Genomic DNA, 14,096 nt, shown 5'->3' with positions numbered 1-14,096 from the left:
TCATGGTTTTTGACTTGGCCTCTTTATTTTTAACCTGATCATCAGTATTTCTCTCATATGTCATCCCGCTGCTTGTGTCACAAAGTGTTTCTTTGGGTTTTTTTTCCCAGCAACTATGTCTCTTGAGTTTTAAAATGGAAGTCTCTGTGCTACTATATTAATAATATTCTTAGCTTCATATTTGTACAGTTGATATTTTCTGTCTTTTTAAAACCTTGTTCTGGTTTTACCCTCATATTTGCATTTTCTTTTGTCTGGAATATGACAGCCTACGTAACAAAGCTTTTAATCTGCTTGAAAATCTCTCCATTGCTTAAAGCTGTTGCTTCTTCTTGTTTGCTGTCTTTGAAATTTCTTTGCTACTCATATTTCTTCAGACTGACTCTGTGTGTGTCTCTCTCTCTGCAGTGTTTGCTACATTCAATAATGTATGCAGTCATTTTTTAGCTTCTGTCAACTTGATTTAGTTTATCCAAAAACTTTCCATTCTGTCTGCAGCTCCTCTCCTGCTCTTGTTTCTTCATTGTCATCTTCCATCGCCTTGGTCCGATCATTTCTGTTTGCATGAAGTATAGTAATGCCTCTTCTTTGAACTTTTGAGGTTCGGTTTGTTTGTTTCAGATGCATGGTGAAATCAAACACATTTTTTTGTAATTCTGTATCCTGCCTGAATTGCTTTCTTTTTAAGTGTCATGGTTATTGACTAGTGACATCTTCTAACCACACTCCTTTTTGGATATTTATTATTATTATTCAGTGAACTGCCTTCATCCTTTCCCTTTATGTGCCTTTAAGAGACACAGACTAATACTCTTGTTTACTCACATCTTTAAACCTTTTATGGCTGCCTCTGCAACAGGTACAACTGTTTGCTTTCAATATTTTCTTTTCTTTAAATACAAATTTAATTTTGTTCTTGGAATATCACTCTTATCATACAGATCATTGGTATACCAGAACATAAGAATTATATTGATGAGAACAGGCCATTCAGTTTGCAAAGCTTAGCAATCCTGTTGGTCTGATTTTTCCAAAATAACAATGAGTCAAGCTTTTAATGTTCCAGAAATACTATTGTCTGCCACACTGCTTGGTAATTTATTTTCTGTGTCAATGGCCCTCTGTGTGAAGAAAAACTTTACAGTGTTTGTGCACAATCAACTCTTAGTGAATTTACATATGTCCCTATGTCCTTGCTAAAGAATTAAATTAAGTAATAAGTGGGTTCTGCTGTACTAATTCCTTTCACAATTTTAAAAAGTTCAATCATATTGCCTCTGCATCTCTGTTGTCTTAAACTAAGAAAGCTTTACTCTTTCAGTCTTTCTTCACAACTTGTACCTTTTACTCCTGGAGTCAGTGTAATTGCTCTTTTCTGGACTTTATTTAGAGGTGCATGTCTTTTTTTGTAATATGGAGACCAAAACTGTACACTGTATTTCAGGTGAGCTCTCACAAGTGAGATACATACTTTAAGCATATCCTCCTCTGGGCAGCACAGTGGTGCAGTGGGTCGGGGGTTCGCTTCCTGGGCCCTCCTTGTGTGGAATTTGCATGTTCTCTCCATGTCTGCGTGGGTTTCCTCTGGGTGCTCCGGTTTCCTCCCACAGTCCAGACATGCAGGTTAGGTGCATTGGCAATTCTAAATTGTCCCTAGTGTGTGTTTGGTGTGTGTGTGCGCCCTGCTGTGTGCTGGCCCGGGGTTTGTTCCCTGCCTTGCACCATGTGTTGGCTAAGATTGGCTCCAGCAGACCCCTGTGACCCTGTAGTTAGGATATAGGGGGTTGGATAGTGGATGGATGGATATCCTCCCCCTGACATGTACTCTTTGGCCATCCCATAAGTTCTATTTTCAAGCTTTATAATTCCCATTCTGTATTGAAATATTATATTTTTACCCCTTACGTGTAATGCCTTACTTTTACTTACAATTCTGTGCAGGTCCCTTTTTAATGATTTAGCTTATTATGGATTATCTTCCAATTCTCTTAGTTTGTTATAATTTGCAAATGTACTGTAACTATTGTGTTGTTCATATTCTTATCCAGATCATGTATGTCCCATATATTAAAAAGAGCCCCAAGCACTGGTCCCTGTGCGATATCATTTTTAACATCTCCTAATTCTGAAAAAGTTAATCGCAGCATAACACTTTCCTCCAGGTATTTAAACCAATTCTTGCACCAATCTACATACCTTGATGTGCCTTGAATAACCTGTGCCTTCTTTTAACTTCATGATTAACCTCTCATGTAGTACCTTATCAAAAGCTTTCTAAAGATCCAGATAAAAAATATCATATTCACCCCTATGGTCGATTTAGTTGTTTCCTAATAGAATTCGTTCGTATTTTTGAAATATGATCTTCTCCCTTTCTTAACCCATTTTAAGACCGTTGGCACTTTATTTTTTCATAATAATCATTTCCATCAGTTTACATGTAATATCTTTCAACTTTACTGACCTATAGTTATTGAATCAAATCAAACATCCTTTTGATATAAGGAGATAATATTTTGTAGTTTCCAGTCCTTAGAAATTTCTCCCCTTATGACATTATTTTCTAAAAATAGGTGTGAATGATTTATATACTGCATGCACTCACCATCCCCTTTAAGAACTCTTGGATACATGTTTTCTTGTCCTGATACTTTGTGTGATTTCAGCTTACTTAATTTAAGCAGTACTTCTCCCTCTACAATTTACAAATCCCACTATATTTTCCCACTATATTTCTCTCTAACTGCCTCCAACTCTCCTAATATCCTATTAAAATAATGCTCTCATACGCTCATAAGTCATGCATTTAGCTGTGTGCCTTGTATGCGTCATACCACTGTTTATTTCCTTTACATTTTCATTTTAAGACCCTTATTTATCAACTATAGAGTTCTTTTTAGTTTTCTTACCGCTTTTAAATTTTAGGATGAACTTTTTTGAACCTTTTTCACTGCTCTTTGACTGACTCTACTCGTAAAAATTAATCCCAGTTTGTCTTTTTTGAAATTAGAAGAATTTGCTTAAAATTTTCCCTACTAAAGATAAACTTAACTGTTTTGTTTTTAAATATTCTCTGTTCCAGTTCATTGTTAAATGTATTATATTATGGTCAGTAGATCCTAATGTTCAATCACATCAAAACCCTGAATTATATTTTGATGATTAAAATATAGCAAATCGAAACAGGCTTTCCTACTCATTAATGCTTTAATATACTGAGAGAAAAGACATCTCTGATAACGTCTAAAAATCTCCTGTTAATCTTCAATGGGGCGTCCTTAACACACTTTCAGTATCAAATCCCATCCCTACTGCTCTGTAGTTGACTCCAAAAGCATTAGTATGATGTGGCTCATCTTCCAATTAAAGAAGACCTGATTCTCTTTTTGTTTAAATTGAAACATCCCCTCCTTTGCAGTTTTGCATATCTTACTTTAAAAATGCATAGCCATCTTTGTTCCATTCACCCACAACTGTATTATATAGTCAGGTTCCTGTTATTGCAATGATAGTTTTTTTTATCCACAATTACATATAACTGCAATTCACTTGTTTTATTCCTGATAGTTATAGCATTAAGGCAAACAATTGTTAATATAGTACACATTTTACTTAGGCTTTACTTAAACCTTTGGTCAGAAATGTCCAGGTTATCTTGCTTATATACTGTATATATTTATGCTACTATGCATCTCTTTATTTGAAGTTATGAACCTGGCCTGTCCTAAATTCTCAGCCCCCAATTCCCTAGTTTAAAGAATCCCCGATTAACCTACTCATGCACCCTCCAGTACCAAAGTAATCCATATCAGCAGAACAGGGCACTTAGGTGCCAGAAGGAACCCCAAGTCCCTTAAATGTATGCTCCTTTATCCTTAATTAAGGTTTGAGTCAAACTTTAAATGTTCTGATCTCCACAGTCCTACCTGAACTGGCACCTGGATATTCCTTCTGCCTTTGAAGTTCTCTGGGTCACTTTGTATAGTTCTGTCTTTATGCTGTTTTTAACCCATCATTTTGCTTTTCATTTCAGTTCCTTTAAATATGCATACATTGATTTTATCTTGGCAGTCAAATGACTTGGGATGTACTGTAGCATTATATTTCTGCTAACGCTGAAGATATTGTCTTTTAATTATTTTGACCCCTAGTTCAGTGAACAGTGCTTTTTATTTACTTTTTGATTTTATTTTATAGAGTTTAATTGCTTTTCCTCGCTTCTGTCCAAAACTCTTCAGATCATCTCTTTTTATGCCCTTTTTCATTATACTAGTTTGTTCTTAATCCTTCTGTTCTTGGTAGGTAGCCAAGGCAGTTTCCCATTGCTTTCTTTGGCAGCTGTGTGTAGCCTTCGTTAGGTATATCAGCCACTTGCAGCACACCATTGACCCACTTGGCCTGCACTGCCGCCTGCATGCTTGTAATGCCCATTTGCTGTAAATGGGATCTTCGACTTGCTTATTAACAGGCATCACCTCCAGCTCATAAGAACCCATGGGCTCACTTTTTATGGCTGCAATCCTGTGGCCAACCAGACTAAAAGCTGTCTGAAAGCCTCCTGTATTTATGCCAAATTAAGACTCTGTTCACTTTCACAGTAAGTCTGTCTTCCAGTGTGTTGTAATGTCAGTTGTGGCCAGACATGTATGTCATTTGAGACCGCACTTAAAAAGCTTTCTGTGTTTGTTTTTTATTTTTTTTTTTTTTTGTGGACATAGCGAACAATCCACCTTCAATTTAACAAGCAGCTGATGGTGAGTTTTAAGGTCAAATTTTAGTGAAAGGTTGTCTCTTTCTAGTTATTAATTTATGTTACCTTAAATCAGACATGAGTCAGTGATGGAGTACAGCACTGAGACACCTCAATAAGAGATTTAAAGAATCCTTTTAAAGAATATGCTCCAAACACAAGTACACCACAACAGTGCAAGAAGTATAATATGTTATTAAGAAAATTATGACTTTGAGGAGTCTTTCCATGTAAATTTAAATACAGCATAACCAAATATATAATCATCATGTTTTGCTTAACCACGTCTCAGAAGAAGTAACATAGTCAGTTGCCATTTTCAATTGGAAGTATTTCTTGATCTATAACAAATGTATTTAATTTACACTTTCATTGTTTATCTACAAAACCTTCTACAACAGCCCTAGTTTAACTGTACAAAGGAAGGGTTTGCTTGATGGAATTCATGGCAAAATTCCTCTGTGGCGCTACTGTGTCCTACAGTCGTCTGTTGTCAAGCTATAATGCGGGATTGTAGCGTGAAGAAGCTGATGATGAATCCCACATACACTGCATTTCTAAAATGGTCTGACCTAAGAGAATTTTAAGTAGAAGCTACTTCAAGAGACCCATAGGAGTTTTAATTTATAAAAAATGAGAGCTTATGTTACAGTATCAGCGATAAATATAGACTGCAATATATTTGACAACAAACTCAAAAAAATATGACACACTTTAAAAATGTTGTTAGTCTTAAATTTAGCTACTGCATTTCACTTTCTTTATATATCACTTTTCCTTGATTTTTTTTTTTAATGGAAGTCTTGCCAACAAGAAAACAGCATTGTTTTAACAAAGAAATAATCCAGACATCTCAAAATGTAATTGACATGTTTTGTGATTTTTTTTTTTTGCACTGCAGTTGGAGACAAAAAGAAGCAATTGCTACATTAACAAAACAGCTCTTGAGCCAAAGGGAACTTTTAAGAGAGAACGAGAGGAGCAAAAGCGGCTGCTGGCAGACACACACACTGCTGCAATGGACCTGAGAAAGCAGCTGGAGAACAATGAGCGGGGTTGGTTGAGAGAGAAGGGAGAGCTGCTGGAGCGTTTTGACTTGGAAAGAAAAGAATGGGAAGGTCAGCTGAAAGATATGCAGAGAAAGATAGAAGAGGTAACGCACTGGACAATTTACGTGTGTCATAGAAAATGCCTTAGAGCTTTACTAAATTAGTGTTAATCTTTATGCTGCATAATCTGCCTTACAGTAAGTAAGCATTTTAAAAAATACACAAGCTTTTGAATAAGAGATTTCTTTGCCTTATAATTAGCAAAAGTGTTTCCCTGTGCCTTTAAAGAACAAGTTGTTACAGAACAGTAATGGCAATTGATTATACTTTGTTACCCTGGCGTGTTTCAATTTTTGCTGTAATCATTTAAAAAAATCAACAGTAAGTAATCTTAATATAATAAAGCCAAGTACCACTGACTCACAAAATCTCCCGAACCATGAGGACTTGGGATTTGAAATTTGGAATGTAGGTTACCCTTGCCCCATAGGTGCTCACTAAGAAACGGTTTTAAAAATGTTGTGGTCCAAGCGCATTCAGTCTGTATGTCTGTCCACATTCACGAGAGAATTACTTAACAGATTTAGATCTGGTTGTTTTCTATAACTTGCATGAACTTTCTGGTTGATTTTGCGACTTCTCTCATCACTCTAAGTGCCATAGTTCGCTTGCAGTGCCGATGTATTTATGCAAATCCAAGAAAGTGGCTGTGAGATGAGAACAGGGGGGCGGGGCCTTCCTCATTCACTCGCCAGCCTCTGTTCGAGTTAGTCTACGTCTCGCCACGTGTTGGAGTGCACCTTGCCTCCACTTAGCTAGCAATACCAATTTGTTCAACAGACATTATCATCTACGGATTGTTAAGGAGTAACGTTTGACGTTTTTGAGAGAGAGATCAGAGCTACGTGTGTTTCAGAGGGTAGCTGCTGATTGCCAGAGATATCACGGCTACATGCTTTTCCCCCCACACAGGGAACGCTTTCCAGTCGGAGCTGAACATGATCAGATATAATGCCAACATCTATTGATTTTTAAAGTTTGTCCTGTTTCATTACTATGTGGGCAAAGCCACGGGGTACAGCTAGTTAATCCATATTTGTAAAAAGCTTTGTAATATATTGGCCTTGTTGTTTCTCAACTGATTATGTAACACAGGTGCTAAATGGATGGATAGTGAGATTAGTGAGTTTTGAAGCATTTGTAGGTTTCTTCCAAGGATTTCCTGCTTTTTCTGTATTAAAAAATTAAAAGTACCATAACCACCCAATGCGTAGATGTAATGGAGTAGAAAAGAAAGCTTGTTTCATCTCTCAGCGTTCTTGCCTTGCTGACTAGCTGTCATGACCACTTAAACTTCCATTTTTAACAGTTAACCTTTCTTCAGTCTCCAGAACACTTCCGTGACACCACCCATCATATGTGGACAGGTGACAAATGCTGATGTGCAGTCACCTGCAGATAATTTTGTTCTTCAACATTCGAGTGTACTAAAGCACTTTAAGTATGTAAAACAAGCTTCTAGAAAATTTGATTCTACAAAGTATTTGTGTGGTAGAAAGAGTAGTATAAATTTATAAAGACATGCGGTAAACATAAAGCAGTTTATGGAAAGACATCCTACAGTGGGCTGGCGCCCTGCCCGGGGTTTGTTTCCTGCCGTGCGTCCTGTGTTGGCTGGGATTGGCTCCAGCAGATCCCCGTGACCCTGTAGTTAGGATATAGCGGGTTGGATAATGGATGGATGGATGGAAAGACCACAACAGTGGCACAGTGCGTAGAGTTGAGGCTTTACAAATGTATGTCCCTAGTTTAAATCCTGATTGCTGTCCATTAGGAGTTTGCCTATTATCCATGTGTCTACATGTGGATTTTGTGCAGCCACAAAATATTATAGAGGTGACTTTTTGATTGTATTCAGATTTATTAAGGGTGCCTCTTCAGACTTATAAGATGATTAAGAAGTAAAGTGACAGAAACAGGATATTGAGCTCACCAGTGCTTATCAGTGTATCCTTTATTAAGTGACAGAATCCAGCTGGGCAGACTTCCACTTGTCAGCTCCCATATCGAGTCATCCCAAGATAATCTGACACTTTGCCATTAAAGTCGATAAAAATTAGTTGCTAGCTATCTTCCTGTTTTTCTTTGCATTCTTCTAGGATGGTAGTGGAGATCTTTATTAAGTTGTGAACAATAAACCTTTAATGCTTTTTTTTTTTTTTTAGTTATACAATGAAGTTAAGGCAAGAAGGGAGAATGGAGTGAATGGGCAGGAGTACAATACCGGTAATGAAGGATTAAGGCTCAGTTCACATTCCTCCAGTTCTGATTCCAGCAGTCTGAATGAGATAAATGACCAGGAAAATCAAGGAAATAATGAAGCTGATATGACAGAAATGGAGCATATTCTTCATAAGCATGAAACAAAACATATTTCATCCTCCAGCCCAAATGAGCCAGCTTGGATGGACTACTTAAACCCAGGGCGTTCTATGGATAATGACTTCCCTAACAGTAATACCACTGGAAATGATAAAAAGAAATATACCAGTGCATTAAATGCAGTAAGTGATAACACACTTTATTGTATTGAAATATTATGTTAGACAAGATCTCAGTGCTAATGTTTTCCAACTGTTTTAGGCCTTAAAGGAGATTGCTAAAGTAAGCGCAGAACTATGCAGTTATCAAGACGAAGTTAGAAAGAAGTCCATTCCAAAAAGGTAGGTCGCAATATTTTAATATTTTGTAGTTAATATATATTTTCTGAAAAAATAAATGGTAAACTTATTATGTATGATGCGACTAGAAAAAGAGTGAATTGGGGATAGTAGTTTGTGTTTTGAGAGCTAGAGATGAGAATTATTAATCATTTGATCCAGCAATTATAGTCAAGAGTGCTTAGCAGGTAACTTGAAATTCTGTTCTTTGAATTATTTTTGTTAGGAGTCTATCCTAAATTTAAATGTAAAATACAGGTAATAATTTAAGATAGCATTTTACATATTATCCATTGATGCATGTGCCAATGTTGAAACAGGAGAGCATCCCTGATGCTAGCCATGATGTTAATTAAATACAGATTGAGTACTGTGGCTAAAAAATAGAGAATCAATAAATAAAATTTTATTTTACAAAGACAGAAATATGCAAAAATTACCCAAAAGAAAGATAAATGTAACTCTTAGAAGGTTTTAACAGCAAGGCATAATGCTAATATACTCATTTTAGTAAATATCAGTATACCCTGAAGCTGAGAACAACTAGCAATATTTTGAGCCACTTTTTGGTTAATTTGATTTAAAGAAGCACTATTTATAGGAGTTAAAAGTGTTGCATCACAGTTCCAGGAAGCATGGATTCAGCTCCTGAATTGGTGAGTGTCTGTGCGGTGTCTACTCATTGTCCTGTTATTTTCTTCCCAGTTCTGTGGTTTCCTACCACATCCAAAAGATGTGTGCATTATGTTAAATGAGCACACTGTGAATGAGTATATTCATGTCTCCAACAAGACACGGCTGTGCCATCCAGTCTTGAGCTCAATGTTGCCAAGATAGGCTGTGATTTGCCGTGACCCTGTAATATAAAAATCAGGTGCAGAAAATGAATGGGTGGGTGGAAGGAAGAACTGTAGATAATTATGATCCGTTCGCTTCTATTCATTTGCTGATGCGGCATTCGTCATTTAAGAGTACATATTATTTCTTTTTGTCCTGTTCGTCTTTTTAACAGGAACAGAACACTTTCTTCAACAACTGTAGAAGAATCAGAAAAATTACAAAATGAGAAAAACAAAGCTGACATAAATTTTGCCTTAAACTTTGAAAGGCTTAAACTCAGCCCAGAGATGTCAGAAGACAGCAACACATTGAACTGGGCGTTTGTGGACTCGCACATAAATGAAGCTTACAGAACCAAGGATGATAAAGCAGAGATGTCTGTCTTGAATAAGAAGGAAGCCCCTCCTGTTCCTCCACGCACTACATCTTGGCATCTGTCAAGTTCTCCTGTGTCACAAGCCATCAGTTCACCAGTAACAGAAGTAAAGTCGGAGTCTGTTACATCTGTCTCTGACAAGAAGTGTAATAGCCCATTAGTTTTAAAAAAGTTTGGAGCTCTGTTACAGGAGAATGAAGGAAAAATGCTCACAGATTCTGGGTTCTTCACTAATACGATGCCAGTGTATTCAAATTGTACTACTAACTGCTGTCAGAGCAGGTGGTCTTGTGATGCTAGCAAGCTTGGAAACAAGTCTTCTGTTCATACATCGGTCCAAAAGTCCTATTCAGATTTTGATATATTGTCATTTGAGAGTGAATGTATCCTAGACAAGCCATCTAAGAATCCAAACCATCCTGATTCTCATTATAATTCTGCAAAAATGGAGTTCGCAAAGGACTCTAGCAGTCCATGCAGTCCAATAAAAAATGGAGAATTTACCATTGACTCTTCTTCATCCTTTCATGGAAATTACCGGGCTCAAAATGAAGACACTTTAAAAGTAATAAATGCTCAATTCAACAAAAGTTTATTTCATGATGAAAAGGGTAGTAGAGCGATGTATAACAACTCCTTACTTGAAGAGACTAAGGCAGCTGGTACACCATTTGATGCCATTCACAACAATGGACTTTCCTGTACAGTGATGTGTCATGAAAACGGTAAGCGTTGGCCAAAGAGCAAAGGTTCAGTCCTGTTGGAATCCATTCTAAATGGTAAAGCAAAAAATGCAAAACTGAACGTACAAGATATGAGAAATGGATTCACTAGCCAAAATGCAAAAACAAAAGACAAACAGATTTCTGGCGAGCACTGGAATATAAACAGCCTGGCTTCGTGTCCTAGGTCAGCAGATTCACGATCGAACTATGGAGCCTACGAATATTCAGCTGGTGACTGCCTGACTTCTAACTGTGACTACTTCCATGTACAGCAGAAATCGAGATTTGCCTTTACACACAATCAATCAGAAAACCTCAGTGAACTGTTAGATATGCTTGAGAATGAACAGAATCAGAGACTTTCAGCTGGCTGCTTCTCACAAGCACATCTGTACAATGGAAATCAGCTTAGCTCAAAAGAGGTTAGTGCAGTGTTCGACAAATTCTGTGTTAACACATTAGCTTTTGATACTTGTGTTTAAATGTCTTGACAGGATGAAGCACATGAAGTGCATCATGCAAAAAGTCTCAATATTTTAAAGTACTGGTCTTTAACAATGTAAAAAAATTCTGAAACTACAGAAAGTCTTCACTACTTTTTATATTTGAAGATTATAAGCAAAATACCATAATCTCTATATATGTAAAGTCCAACATATGTCTGTCTCTATGTCTGTTCACTTTTCACGAGAGAACTACTTATTGGATTTACATCAGGTATAATTTGCTTGAACATTCCGGTTAATTTTGCAACTTCTCTCATTGCGCTAAGAATCATAGTTTGCTTGCAGGATCGATATACTTGTGTTAATCCGAGACAGAGGCTGCAGGCCAAGGGGATGGGCAAGCGTGACTTTAGGAGTAGAGAGCCGGGCAGGGCCCTCCTCACTGTCCTTTTTCTATAATACGCTGCCAGGGCCGCTAGGGACGGCTAGTGAAAGAGAAAAGCATTACTGAGACAATATCCCTAGCAACAGTGTATATTGAAAATGTAATTTTCATACCACTTATGTTCATACTACTCAACAGGTATTTACTATATATTGTTTCTCATTTCTCTTATTGAGCATAACACAGCTCAAGGAAACTTTGTCTTTCTGAAGTATTACACATTCTCCTAGGAATTTGTGGGTGTTCTCCCACACCCCAATGACGTCCATTTTAGCTTAACTGGGATCTCTAATCTGAGCTCTAATAAGTGGCCGTGTGTGTGTGTGTGTGTGTGAGTGAGTGCACCCTGTGACGGACTGTGTCCTGTCCAGAGCGGATTCCTGCTAAATGCTGCAGAACTAGGCACAGAATTGAACAAGTTGATGTAGAAAATGAATGGACTGATGAATGTAAAGTGATTGCTTTTAGTCAAATCACTTGTGAAAATGTATGTTGTCTTCTATCACATTTTATGCACTTGTATGTGTCTAATCGGGATTTGTCCGTGACAACAAGGGAAACATTAAAAATTTTCAAAATCTGCAGCAGTTTCAGACATCACACTTTAAATGAGTATAATATGAAAGGTAAATGGGTAATTATATTGGCAGGAATAAAAATTATATCTCTAAGTAACAATTTTAAACCATAAAGAACGTCACAAATAACTGATAAAATAATACACAGGTGGAAAAGAGGCCTAGATTCTAAGCACCTTGAGGGAAATACTGTAAGTTAATCTGTATTTCATACTGTATACTGAAAATAAAAATGGACATCAATTCAGAGGAGAAAGAGAAATGTCATAATTTGGTTTGGATTTATACTCCTCACTAAGTATTACTTGTACAATCGTCAGTTTGGCAAAACCAGTAATGTTCCTGTGTCACAAAGCCTGATCCAAAGGTTAATTTATGGCTGGGTTGCCATTGTATGGGGTTGAAAAAATCTCCACCAACTACCTTCGGTTTCCCTGGCAGACTTCACCTTTTTTCTTATAGTTCAGAGACTAGCTTTCAGGATGGCTGTCCTGTCTAAATTAAACTGGTGTGGATAAGTGGATGGCTGTTTTTATCCAGTCCAGCGCTCATTTCAGCCTTATATGGAGAATGTGGGTTCACTTCCTGGGTCCTCCCTGCTTGGAGAGTGCTTTGAGTAGTGAGAAAAGTGCTAAGTAAATGTAAAGAATTATTATTATTATTTTTATTATTACTCTTGATATTACTGGGGTTGGCTCCTGCTTAGAGACTGAATTATGTAGGTATGTAAAGAAAACAAATGCTGTGAGATTTTTTGTTTTTTTTAACTTTTTATCAAAACACTAGCCTAGCGAAATGCCCATTTATTAAAACAATGGAACAATGAAAAGTCTGTGTTTTTGGATCGTGTCTTGCATTTACGAATCTCTGTTCATCAGATATGCCTTACATCTATCTTTCTTTCTTTATTGGACACTCTAGCACTGTTACGGGCACCAGACAAAGTGATGCATGGACATATGCTGCATGGTTTATTGTCTTACGCCAGCTACTAGCCTTTGTTAATTGGACATTCCCACCCTCATGTGGGCTCCAGATAACATTACACCTGTGCAAGGCCATGGACATCAGGTGGATGGATGGACATCTAGTCTCTTTTTATATATCCAGTGTATGTTTGTGATTGTGTGTACCTTATGATAGACTGGTGCCCCATCCACAAAGTCCTTAACATGGTGCCTAATACTGTCAGGATAAGCTCTGCGTCTAGGCAGCCCAGGACAGGGCGTGTGCTTTAGAAAATAGAAGGGTGGATGGATAATTTGTACATAGAGTATATATATTTATTTCTTTACTTTATAACTGCTATCAGTCAGGGCTGTCGGTTCCAAATTTTGTTGTTGCATGACTCTTGAAACTCTAGAACCTTTTTGTGTGATACAATCGGTCAGATCAGCTCTATTTACACAAAAAAGGTCAATGAAAACCTGCACATAAGGTAATAAGTATTATCCTCTTATACACTCACCTAAAGGATTATTAGGAACACCATACTAATACGGTGTTTGACCCCCTTTTGCCTTCAGAACTGCCTTAATTCTACGTGGCATTGATTCAACAAGGTTCTGAAAGCATTCTTTAGAAATGTTGACCCATATTAATAGGATAGCATCTTGCAGTTGATGGAGATTTGTGGGATGCACATCCAAGGCACGAAACTCCCGTTCCACCACATCCCAAAGATGCTCTATTGGGTTGAGATCTGGTGACTGTGGGGACCATTTTAGTACAGTGAACTCAGTGTCATGTTCAAGAAACCAATTTGATATGATTCGAGCTTTGTGACATGGTGCATTATCCTGCTGGAAGTAGCCATCAGAGTATGGGTACATGGTGGTCATGAAGGGATGGACATGGTCAGAAACAATGCTTAGGTAGCCCGTGGCATTTAAACGATGCCCAATTGGCACTAAGGGACCTAAAGTGTGCCAAGAAAACATCCCCCACACCATTACACCACCACCACCAGTCTGCACAGTGGTAACAAGGCATGATGGATCCATGTTCTCATTCTGTTTACACCAAATTCTGACTCTACCATTTGAATGTCTCAACAGAAATCGAGACTCATCAGACCAGGCAAAATTTTTCCAGTCTTCAACTGTCCAATTTTGGTGAGCATGTGCAAATTGTAGCCTCTTTTTCCTATTTGCAGTGGAGATGAGTG

General features: G+C 37.5%; 1 protein-coding gene across 1 annotated transcript in view; it reads left to right on the top strand.

The window, feature by feature from the left end:
• LOC120525486 (protein SOGA3-like) overlaps positions 1-14,096 on the top strand; it is a 71,157-nt gene that overhangs the window by 45,521 nt on the left and 11,540 nt on the right. Inside the window, exons 3-6 of the mRNA XM_039747825.1 lie at positions 5,652-5,903; positions 8,025-8,363; positions 8,443-8,522; positions 9,532-10,882. Coding sequence (XP_039603759.1) covers positions 5,652-5,903; positions 8,025-8,363; positions 8,443-8,522; positions 9,532-10,882 — 2,022 coding nt within the window. The remainder of the gene's footprint in view (positions 1-5,651; positions 5,904-8,024; positions 8,364-8,442; positions 8,523-9,531; positions 10,883-14,096) is intronic.

This window comes from Polypterus senegalus, chromosome 3, assembly GCF_016835505.1.
Source record: "Polypterus senegalus isolate Bchr_013 chromosome 3, ASM1683550v1, whole genome shotgun sequence".
NCBI lineage: Eukaryota > Metazoa > Chordata > Cladistia > Polypteriformes > Polypteridae > Polypterus > Polypterus senegalus.
The sequence above is the reverse complement of the archived record's forward strand: the minus strand, read 5'-3'. Positions and strand labels throughout refer to the sequence as shown.